The sequence below is a fragment of the Coregonus clupeaformis genome, unplaced genomic scaffold, assembly GCF_020615455.1.
Source record: "Coregonus clupeaformis isolate EN_2021a unplaced genomic scaffold, ASM2061545v1 scaf4385, whole genome shotgun sequence".
NCBI lineage: Eukaryota > Metazoa > Chordata > Actinopteri > Salmoniformes > Salmonidae > Coregonus > Coregonus clupeaformis.
The window spans coordinates 1-11,788 of record NW_025537839.1 but is presented as its reverse complement, the minus strand read 5'-3'; the positions used below and the strand labels follow the sequence as shown (position 1 = coordinate 11,788).

The following is an 11,788-nucleotide window of genomic DNA, read 5'->3' as shown; positions in this document are numbered from 1 at the left end:
TATCATTTACGAAGATCCTACCTTTTTTTTAAATTTTGATTAAAAAAAAGTTTTTGGGTCAATTAGTATATTTGAGTTTAACCACAATATTTGTTGCATTATTTGTTCTGTCGTTTTCTGGAGTATTAAATTGAAATTGCAACCAACTTTCTATGGCTTGTTTTAGAAATAGTGATATTTGGGAGATTATTTCCTTTTCAAATAACTGAAAGTGAGTGGTTGTAATCTGAATAAAGGGAAAAAGGCCATTCTTGAACATTGAGTGAGCATATTGAAAATGCCATGCAATTTCAATAAAGACAAACAAATGTAAGATAATCCAATTTAAGATAATTCTGTTAACCATTGTAACTCTTTCAGCTCAGGAAGCTTTATCGTCTGGGATTCATGCCGGTCCTAATAGGAAACACAGCAAAGGGAAGCAGCTGGGCAGCTGACGTTATGGAGCCTTCTAACCCTCAATCAGGTCTGGAGGAGGAATGCCACATAAAGATTCAGAGATGCTACGAGTATCTTTTGATGTTACTCTCCAGTTGTATTCCATTTGAATAAATACAGACTTGAAAACGCTGGGTTACGGATGTAACCTTGGTCCTCTGAGTAGAGTAACGGGTGGCCAAACGACCTATGTGAACTCCTTCCCTTTCACGTGATATGATTGAGATGCTTAATATCAAAGATGTTTACAGTGACGCCACACCCTTACTGTACCCATTTGACCTGTCACTATAAAATGTGATTGGTTCAGTTAAAGGCTAGTAGGGTAGGGGTTGGGTTAGCCCAGTCCCAGATCAGTTTGTGCTGTCTGTCTTCTCCTATGTCATTGTCATGCCATGACATAGGAGTTGCAAGACAGCACAAACAGATCTGGGACTCGAGCTAGGGTTGGGTTAAGTTTAGGTACAAATAATTGTTTAGTGGTTGGAGCGAGGTTAGAAAACAAAATTCAATCCAGCAACCTTGCATATGGCAACCCATGTGATATGCCTTAAATCCAACACCAATTTACCACCTAGCAAGTGTATTTAACTCGCACTGGGTGCTGTAAGCTCTGCCCACTGACCATTGAGCTTTAATTGAACAAACCACATTCATTCTGCCCTTGAGGCAGAGCTGCCCTCAGGGCAATATTGAATAAGGAAAACTGTCCCTAACCAATATGGGTTATTGTTTGAGGTTTAGGCTAAATCTCTATTTCCTGTTAATATTCTTTTGACCAACCCTTTGTCCATCTTCTGGTGAATAAGAGAAAAAGCATTTAGCATTTCAATAAACCGATGACCAACCCACAAAGAACAAGGAAGATGAAGGCACTCTTGTCTTCAAATTAAAATGCCTTTATTGTGGTGGCATGTTCAATTAAACAATATGTTAAAGATGTGGGGGGGAAATAAAACAATGGAGCATATCTACAATACTTTATGTATACTGCATAACTTTGCTCTTCAATAAAAGATATTTGATATTTCAACTCTAAAAAATCTAGATTGTAATACCAGATGGTGGTGTCATACGTGACTGATGACATCACAATGGTCTTGAAGCCAATTTGAACAATGGGTTAATGTGGATATGAATCAGTCTTCATTGGTTATTGACATGGCTTGTTTCTGCTGGTGCAAAAAGGTATGAAATCAGGTCATTTAATCGATTAACAACTACTTAAATTCTGGTGTAGTGTTTTTCTCTTAGACCTAGTGGGAAGAATAAAAGTAAAAGTACATTCTGATTGACGAATACATAAAAAGTGTACATGAAATGTACATGAAGTTTGGCTTTTGCAAATGTCACACAACATAACCTTTATATACTGAGTTATTGAGGTTTAGGATAGATAGCTAAGTTCCTCTAATTTAGGCCTACCTCTTCCTATTCTTATGACCCCCCCGTCACATTTTCTTGAGAACAGAAAAAACGGCAGAAAGCCAATTCAATTGATGTGGAGCAGAAGACAAGAAAGAAGAAGGAGAGTAGCACTTCATCCCCCTCTCCAATTCCACCTGACCGTTCTGAACGGAATGTCTCCTCCACCTCTGTCCCCTCACCCTCTGACCAACTCTCCTCCCTCCATCCACCTCCCTCTCCTGTTAAATGTTCCTCTCAGCCTTGCTCTCCTGCTAAACACCCCTCTCTCCCCCGGTCACCTGCCAAACACCCTTCCCCAGTGAAATCCACTCCAATGGTGTCCCTCACTAGTTCTCTCTCTCCTACCAACCTTCTGGACCGTCATGGACACACCACCCAAGAGGGCGCAACTGTCAGGTAATTCAAACAAAAATAAAATAAGTACAGTGCCATCCTAGAGTCTCCTTGGAGAGGTGGGTTTAGGGCCAGTGTTTATCAAGAGTATGAGTTATAATCTAGGATCAGGTCCTCTCTGTCCATAATAAACTGATTTATTATGATCTAAAAGGCAAAACTGATCCTAGATCAGACTCGTACTCTGAGACGCTTGATAAACACAGTCCCAGAAAGTTATTTTTCTCAAACTGTAGTTTTAGGCTCTTCTAACCCCATCTAGTGGATAATGAGAGTACTAACCTATTACCCTGGGCTATTTGAGACACTGCATTTATATGGACAGCAATACATTCATAACTACTCAGACTGTGTTTATAGTACATTATAGTATTTAAGAGAGAGACTGTGTAGAGTGATACTATCTCTGCTTTGGAGGCTTTAGACCTGTTTCTCTCCTTCCTCCAGACCTCTGTCTCTTCAGGACTACTCTAGCCCAAGGCCGCAGAGGCCTATCTCAGCCGCCAGAAGCCGGACTCTTCCCAGGGCCAGATCAGCCACCAGAGGGTCAGAGGAGAACGGGGGGCAGGGGTCAACATGGAACATCTTGGGTGAACCACAACACACCGCAGATGCAACCACAACACACTGCAGATGCATTGAAAATAAACTCTTTATTGTTTAGAGATCAATGTCTGATATAGTATGGGGACAGGGCTTACTATCAAGCATGGCAGTTTTATTAGATCATTATAAACCCATGCATTATGGTCATCTTGGTCTAAAGGACATCCACTCCTTTGTGTACTCACAGAATTACATAGAATTTATCCCTGACCAAGGTGGCTGCCATTGTAATCACATTCTAGAGTTATGAAGGTTTATGACATACAGTGGGGAAAAAAAGTATTTAGTCAGCCACCAATTGTGCAAGTTCTCCCACTTAAAAAGATGAGAGAGGCCTGTAATTTTCATCATAGGTACATGTCAACTATGACAGACAAAATGAGAAAAGAAATTCCAGAAAATCACATTGTAGGATTTTTTATGAATTTATTTGCAAATTATGGTGGAAAATAAGTATTTGGTCAATAACAAAAGTTTCTCAATACTTTGTTATATACCCCTTGTTGGCAATGACACAGGCCAAATGTTTTCTGTAAGTCTTCACAAGGTTTTCACACACTGTTGCTGGTATTTTGGCCCATTCCTCCATGCAGATCTCCTCTAGAGCAGTGATGTTTTGGGGCTGTCGCTGGGCAACACTGACTTTCAACTCCCTCCAAAGATTTTCTATGGGGTTGAGATCTGGAGACTGGCTAGGCCACTCCAGGACCTTGAAATGCTTCTTACGAAGCCACTCCTTCGTTGCCCGGGAGGTGTGTTTGGGATCATTGTCATGCTAAAAGACGCAGCCACGTTTCATCTTCAATGCCCTTGCTGATGGAAGGAGGTTTTCACTCAAAATCTCACGATACATGGCCCCATTCATTCTTTCCTTTACACGGATCAGTCGTCCTGGTCCCTTTGCAGAAAAACAGCCCCAAAGCATGAAGTTACCACCCCCATGCTTCACAGTAGGTATGGTGTTCTTTGGATGCAACTCAGCATTCTTTGTCCTCCAAACACGATGAGTTGAGTTTTTACCAAAAAGTTATATTTTGGTTTCATCTGACCATATGACATTCTCCCAATCCTCTTCTGGATCATCCAAATGCACTCTAGCAAACTTCAGACGGGCCTGGACATGTACTGGCTTAAGCAGGGGGACACGTCTGGCAATGCAGGATTTGAGTCCCTGGCGGCATGGTGTGTTACTGATGGTAGGCTTTGTTACTTTGGTCCCAGCTCTCTGCAGGTCATTCACTAGGTCCCCCCGTGTGGTTCTGGGATTTTTGCTCACCGTTCTTGTGATCATTTTGACCCCACGGGGTGAGATCTTGCGTGGAGCCCCAGATCGAGGGAGATTATCAGTGGTCTTGTATGTCTTCCATTTCCTAATAATTGCTCCCACAGTTGATTTCTTCAAACCAAGCTGCTTACCTATTGCATATTCAGTCTTCCCAGCCTGGTGCAGGTCTACAATTTTGTTTCTGGTGTCCTTTGACAGCTCTTTGGTCTTGACCATAGTGGAGTTTGGAGTGTGACTGTTTGAGGTTGTGGACAGGTGTCTTTTATACTGATAACAAGTTCAAACAGGTGCCATTAATACAGGTAACGAGTGGAGGACAGAGGAGCCTCTTAAAGAAGAAGTTACAGGTCTGTGAGAGCCAGAAATCTTGCTTGTTTGTAGGTGACCAAATACTTATTTTCCACCATAATTTGCAGATAAATTCATAAAAAATCCTACAATGTGATTTTCTGGATTTTTTTTTCTCAATTTGTCTGTCATAGTTGACGTGTACCTATGATGAAAATGACAGGCCTCTCTCATCTTTTTAAGTGGGAGAACTTAAACAATTGGTGGCTGACTAAATACTTTTTTTCCCCACTGTAGGCCACTCTATGTTTCTGGATATTGTATCTCTATGTGTAAACTGATGGCTGCTTCTTCTTCACAGGTTGCCTAACATTGGCAACACTTGCTTCCTTAACGCCACCCTGCAGTGCCTTCTGGTCCTGCCTTACTTCTCAAAGGAAATCCTACGCCAGGAACAACTCTGGAGCTCCTCCCCCTTCTCCAACCTGCTCAGGTAAGGGAAGGCTCAAGAGCAGACACACACCCACCCACCCACTATTTGTGGTCATAAATTAAAGAAGGGACACACTCTTTTCCCGCCACTTCGATAGAAAGTGATTTTCGTAGCAGGTTAGGAGAGCATTTTCGCTAACCCTAACCCTTTTCCTAACCTTAATCTCAGTCTCCTAATCGGCTAGGTTAATTCTCCTAACCTGCTGCGTAAATTACTGTAAGCTGCTAGGAAAAAGTCACTTCGGTATCGAAGTGGCATGAAAAGAATGTTTCCCATTACGAAAGAAAGCCATCTATATTAGAATAACGTGAGCCACAAAACTGCGGCAGGATCATCTCCTTCAATGATGCGCTGACTTTCTTTAGTCAGTTGAGAGCAGTATCCAAACCAAATATCTTAGGAGAATAAACAACACATTTTTGTAGTTTTGCTTCATTGTCCGTCCTCAAAGGTGAAATTGCATTGTATCGAATTAATCATTTCCAATGATGTGGTGCCGCTAGTTTAAGAATATTTGGATATACTCATCTGCCTCTTCAGCCGTACGCCAGTAGGTTGACGCCATCCAGTCAGCTGCTAATTTACTCTCTGTCTCCCCTACAGGTCTCTGTCTGATGTGCACCGTTCGGGTCTACCTGACTTTAACTGCCATACATGTTATTCATGTCATTATTAATGTTATTCATGTCATTATTAATAGGTTTTACATAATATCATTATTATTTGTACAACTTGTATTTTGAATATTGATTTTGCTTGTATTTATGTGATAGGAACTATCTGTACATTCTATGTTGTGTTGGGACGCTTTTAGTGGTGACAAGTTCCAGACATCGCGGTAAAGTAGCGGCGGTAAAGTTTAGTACTCTGAAAGATAAGTTAAATTAACGACGTGTTTATTTACAAGTATTCTTGTTTCTAAGTGGACCCATTTCCCTCTCAGTTGTGTGCAGCCAGCGAGGTATGTTCATTATGTTAATTATTTGTAGCGCATATTTACGTGCAAGGTTTCTGTAACGTGAACGCCAACTTGTGTTTTGTGCATGTGTTGAAATGTATTTAAACAGTTCGACGGTGGATTGATGACGGTGGAGAATTTAGTAGAATAATAAATCCATCAGTAACCAGAACAGCGGCGTCGTGTATTTCCTGGAGGGAGTGATAGTCGAACTCGAGTCTGCGTGATCGTTTCCTGACCTGCTCTGCAAGACGGCTCGTCAAGACGGACTCACAGATAAGCCACTGTTCAGTGTTAAAGGACTCACACAAGTTCATCCGTTTTTTCTTTCATGAAGACGTCCGTAAGTCAGACACTTAAGTTGTGTTCTTAAAAGGTGACACAAGGATTGGAAAATATAAAGGACTTCAAAGGGCTGTGTGTAGCCAAGTAACATAACAGTGTGTAACAAGATATTAAGAGACATTAATGTAAGTGATTTAGCGATATTGATAATTCTTTATTTCATTGAATATAAGTAATTGATTTACTTAAGAAGAGGATTTATGTTTGTGCATTTAAGAAAGCTGTTATTTTGAGTGATTCTGCAACATTTCAAAATCTTTATAATGCCTGCCTTTATTCTGAAGGGTTAATTTCAAAGACAATAACTTAACTTGGCATATTCTATTCTCTTGAGTATTTCTTTTTGTAAAATGTTTGTTGTAAACTCTACTGTTTATTTAAGACAACTGTCTTGTGTACAGGTTACTTTCAAATAAGTTAATATGTCACATAGAAGTAAAGAGAGTCAGTGTAAAGGATCACTCGTAGAGCCAGTAGAAGAGACAGAGCAGACAGATGAGTCTAGCGTTGTACAAGAAGCAGTACAGTCTGAAGAGCCTCGACGAAGTGGAAGAGCCCGTACATTAACGGAAAAGGGAAAAGAATTTCAGAAAGAAAAAACAAAAGAACTACTAATTCGCTTTGACAGCATTTATGAACGCTGGAAAGCTTTAACTAAGGTGGCTAAGAAATCAGTTACAAAACAAGATCCAAGTAACATCCTACACGAACACAGCAGCACTATTCAAAGAGATTTATCTGAACTGAATAATGTTTATGAAGAATATCGCAGGATTGACAGGCCAGCTCACGAGATGCGCCGCAAGCTGGATAAATGTATATCAGTCACCAAGATTGTTGTACACAACGCGCAATCTCAAATTCAAGGAACAAAGGAGGAACTGATTTGGCCGGATGCACGCTCCGTATTCGCATCTACGATTTCCAGTGTGTCATCTCCAGACTTTAAGTCTTCTAAGGCCACTTCCATTCGCTCTAATGTATCCTCAGTTAAACGACAAGAAGCCGCTGCTGAGTATGCAGCCACAAAGGCTGTGTTGAAGATTATGGCTGAGCAAGAGTGCCACCAAGAGAAACTCCAAAGACTTGAAGTTGAGGACAAGAAGATCGTTGCAGAGGAAGAAGTAGCTGCAGTAACTCGTCGTCTTCAAGGCGAAAGAGAAGAGACTGAACGTAAGATAGAAAAGGAGAGACAAGAAGCTTTGCTCTTAAAGAAACAGCAAGAAGAGAATGCTGCAAGGAAGAGATCTGTAGAAGACTTAAAAAGAGAGCTTGGACGTTTAGAGGAGATAAAAAGACTGAACGCGGCCAGAGCAAGGCTTCAAGTCTATGACGAAAATGAGTTGTATCCAGACCAAAGGCTTACTCCACATAAGTCTGAGCTGCCTACATTTGAGCAACCAATTGATCAGGTGAATCCTGTGTATCAGCACCCACAACCACTAAGGGATGTGGCTCCAAGAAGTGTGCTTCAAAACGACACAAGAGAGCTTGTGAAAGTCCTGGCTGAGGCTATATCAGCAAATAGGCTTCCCATTCCAGAGCCTACAATTTTTAGTGGGGATCCACTCAAGTTTAACCATTGGAAGTCTTCCTTTCAGACACTGATTGAGAGAAAAAATATTCCAGCTGCAGAGAAAATCTTCTTCCTTCAGAAATATGTGGGAGGAGCAGCTAAAGAAGCAGTAGAAGGTTATTTTCTGATCGATTCAGAAGATTCATATCATGCAGCATGGGACCTGCTCAAGGAACGTTATGGTGAGCCGTTTGTGACTGCCAAGGCCTTCCGAGACAAATTACATGCTTGGCCAAAACTAGCTCCTAAGGAGAGTGCAGACTTAAGAAAATGTGTGGACTTTCTACGTAGTTGTGAATTCGCTATTGCTCACAATGAGAGTCTAAAGGTTCTTAATGATGATATTGAGAATCAAAAACTAGCTGCCAAACTACCCGACTGGTTAAGTAGCAGATGGAACCGAAGGGCCACACAATACCAACTGGAACACAGAAGGTTCCCAAGCTTTAACTATTTTGTGACATTCCTGTCGATGGAAGCTAGTATTGCGTGCAACCCTATAACATCCTACAACGCATTACGACAAAGTGAACCTGATAAAGCAAAGATCAAGAACCAAACTGTAGGTGCCAAGATCTTCACAACTAACATCAGTGAGAGAAACATAGTCACATGTGTGTTATGTAAGAAATTAGGACACAGTTTACACAAGTGCTTCAAATTCATTGAAAGGACAGTCGCCGAACGAGTCAAGTTCATTCAGAATGAAAGACTGTGCTTCGGATGTTTAAGTCCTGGCCATCAATCCAAGAGCTGCAGTAGCCGGATGGTCTGTGACACCTGCTCAAAACGTCATCCCACATGCCTACACGAAGATCGCTCAAAACAAGAACCAAAAGGGAAAACATCTAAAGACATAAGTTATGGCAAGGAAAGAAAGCTACTGTCAACACAATAGGTTATCAAGGAAACCACATCCAACAGAGTTGTGCAAGATGGCAATACTACACAGACTTCAGCGATAGTACCTGTCTATGTGTCAACGCAAAGTGATTCAAGTAAGGAAGTTCTTGTCTATGCTCTGCTAGATTCACAAAGTGATTCTTCCTTCATTCTTGAGGAAGTAGCAAACATTCTAGATACGAACACGGAACAAGTGAAGCTGAAACTATCTACAATGTCGTCAAAAAGGACAATTGTACCCTGTAAAAAACTCAAATACCTACAAATAAGAGGTCTATTCTCCTCTAAGAAGATCACAGTGCCAACAACGTACACTCGTGAATTTATCCCTACCAATCGGACACACATTCCAACTTCAGAGACCGCTAAAGCATGGCCTCATTTGGAGCATCTTGCAGAACACATTGCACCGCCAAAGGAATGTGAAATTGGTCTGCTAATCGGATTCAATTGCCCACAAGCGCTAATGCCCAGAGAAGTCTTATGTGGAGAAGAAAACGAACCCTTTGCTCAGAGAACTGATCTAGGTTGGAGCATAGTGAGTTATGGTGACCCACAAGAGCACTACAGTGATGCAATTGGAGTAAGTCACCGCATCATTGTAAGGAAAGTGACACCTGAACCCAAACCAACAATCAAGCTCAAAAGGTGAAGTTCACTATGTTTGCAATACTCAGATCAAGGAAATGATCAGTCCAAATGATGTAATTAAGGTACTAGAATCTGATTTCAGTGAAAGAGTTGAAGAAGATGCAACCGTCTCTCAGGAAGATCTCCACTTCTTGACTAAGCTGAGAGATGAAATCAAACACAAACAAGATGGACATTATGAAATGCCCTTACCTTTCAAACAAGACAGACCAAATCTACCCAATAATAAGTCATGTTCTGTTCAGCGTCTAAGAGGCTTGGAACGAAGGCTCAAGAGAGACCAGAAATACTGCTCAGACTATATGAACTCCATGAAAGATATCATTGCTCGTGGTGATGCTGAGAAGGTTCCTGAAAAGGAACTCAACAATCATCCAGCCTGGTATATTCCCCACCACGGGGTATACCACCCTCAAAAGCCTGGGAAGATACGCGTCGTCTTCGATTGCTCAGCAAGATTCCAAGACACGTCATTGAATGACCACCTTCTTACTGGGCCAGAGCTCACAAATACCTTGGTGGGAGTTCTCTGCAAGTTTCGCAAGGGCCCAATTGCTATTATGTGTGATGTGGAGCGAATGTTCCATCAGTTCCATGTAAGACCGGAAGACCAAGACTACCTGAGGTTCTTATGGTGGGAGAATGGTGACCTGATGTCTCCGCCATCAACTTTCCGGATGAAAGTCCATCTGTTTGGGACAGCCTCCTCACCCGGCTGTGCCAATTTTGGTCTCAAACATCTAGCCGCTAAAGGTAGGGATCAATTTAACCAAAACGCTGTTAAATTCATCCAAAGGAATTTTTATGTTGACGATGGACTGGTGAGTGTAACGTCTGATGCTGAGGCAATTCAACTCATCAAGGAAGCAAGAGGTCTTTGCAGCACAGGCAAGCTAAGACTACATAAGTTCGTCTCCAACAGCAAGCATGTATTGAAATCAATACCAAAGGAAGAGTGCGCTGAAAGTGTCAAAAACCTTGATATGGCTTTGGGAGAGCCACTCATGGAAAGAGCTCTCGGAGTGCAATGGTGCGTGTCCTCTGATGACTTTCAGCTCAGAGTTACAGTCAAGGAACACCCGTTGACCAGAAGAGGAGTGCTATCAACAGTAGCTTCCATCTACGACCCATTGGGGTTCGTAGCCCCAGTCATTCTCCTAGGAAAGCAGATATTGCAACAACTGTGTCGAGACAAGGCCGGTTGGGATGAACCACTCTCAGAGGAGCTCAAGACACAGTGGGAATCTTGGCTACAAGATCTACAAAACTTGTCTAATGTAAGGATCAGAAGGTGCTATATTCCAGCAAACTTCATAGATGTCAAACAGTACGAGCTTCACCACTTCTCAGATGCCAGCGTCACAGGCTATTGGGAGTGTACTTATCTCAGAACAATCAACACCAATGGGGATGTCCATTGTTCGTTAGTCATGGGGAAAGCACGTGTTGCCCCCACCAAAGTGACCACAATACCACGCCTTGAGTTATCTGCAGCAGTGGTAGCAGCAAGGACAAGTGTTGTGCTCAGAAAGGAGCTTGAAATAGATGGTCTTCAAGAACATTTTTGGACAGACTCAAAGGTTGTCCTTGGATATATAAACAATGATGCAAGACGATTCCACGTCTTTGTGGCTAACAGAATCCAAAGAATCAAGTCCACTACAGATTCAAAGCAATGGAGATTAGCAAGAGTAGCACAGGTGTACCCTAGCACTGATGGAAGAGTCAGAAAGGTAAAACTGTAATTAGTGACTCAACCTTAGATAACCAGGGAAAACGCACTACAAAGCCAGTCTATCTTGACAGGCCTGTATACAAGACAGTTTTACTGCTTGAAGCAGAATGAATGTTATGGTTATTTTGTGAGGTGAAATCCCAAAGGATGTGATTTGGTGGGAGTTTAACTGCCATAAATGTTATTCATGTCATTATTAATGTTATTCATGTCATTATTAATAGGTTTTACATAATATCATTATTATTTGTACAACTTGTATTTTGAATATTGATTTTGCTTGTATTTATGTGATAGGAACTATCTGTACATTCTATGTTGTGTTGGGACGCTTTTAGTGGTGACAAGTTCCAGACATCGCGGTAAAGTAGCGGCGGTAAAGTTTAGTACTCTGAAAGATAAGTTAAATTAACGACGTGTTTATTTACAAGTATTCTTGTTTCTAAGTGGACCCATTTCCCTCTCAGTTGTGTGCAGCCAGCGAGGTATGTTCATTATGTTAATTATTTGTAGCGCATATTTACGTGCAAGGTTTCTGTAACGTGAACGCCAACTTGTGTTTTGTGCATGTGTTGAAATGTATTTAAACAGTTCGACGGTGGATTGATGACGGTGGAGAATTTAGTAGAATAATAAATCCATCAGTAACCAGAATAGCAGCGTCGTGTATTTCCTGGAGGGAGTGACAC

At 41.5% G+C, this 11,788-nt stretch overlaps 1 protein-coding gene across 3 annotated transcripts; it reads left to right on the top strand.

The window, feature by feature from the left end:
* Window positions 1-208: 208 nt before the first annotated feature.
* LOC121564685 lies at window positions 209-11,584 on the top strand. 3 transcript variants are annotated; one of them, XM_045220576.1, is made up of 5 exons: window positions 209-466; window positions 2,707-2,849; window positions 4,800-4,931; window positions 5,535-5,892; window positions 5,999-11,584. In XM_045220576.1, exon 5 carries the CDS (start codon window positions 6,657-6,659, stop codon window positions 8,706-8,708), a length of 2,052 nt encoding a protein of 683 aa, XP_045076511.1. In that variant the 5' UTR covers window positions 209-466; window positions 2,707-2,849; window positions 4,800-4,931; window positions 5,535-5,892; window positions 5,999-6,656; the 3' UTR covers window positions 8,709-11,584. The 3 variants fall into 3 exon arrangements, with proteins under 3 accessions (XP_045076511.1, XP_045076510.1, XP_045076512.1); XM_045220575.1 differs by lacking the exon at window positions 209-466 and adding an exon at window positions 2,241-2,262; XM_045220577.1 differs by lacking the exon at window positions 209-466 and having other exon boundaries at window positions 2,529-2,849.
* The last annotated feature ends 204 nt before the right edge of the window (window positions 11,585-11,788 follow it).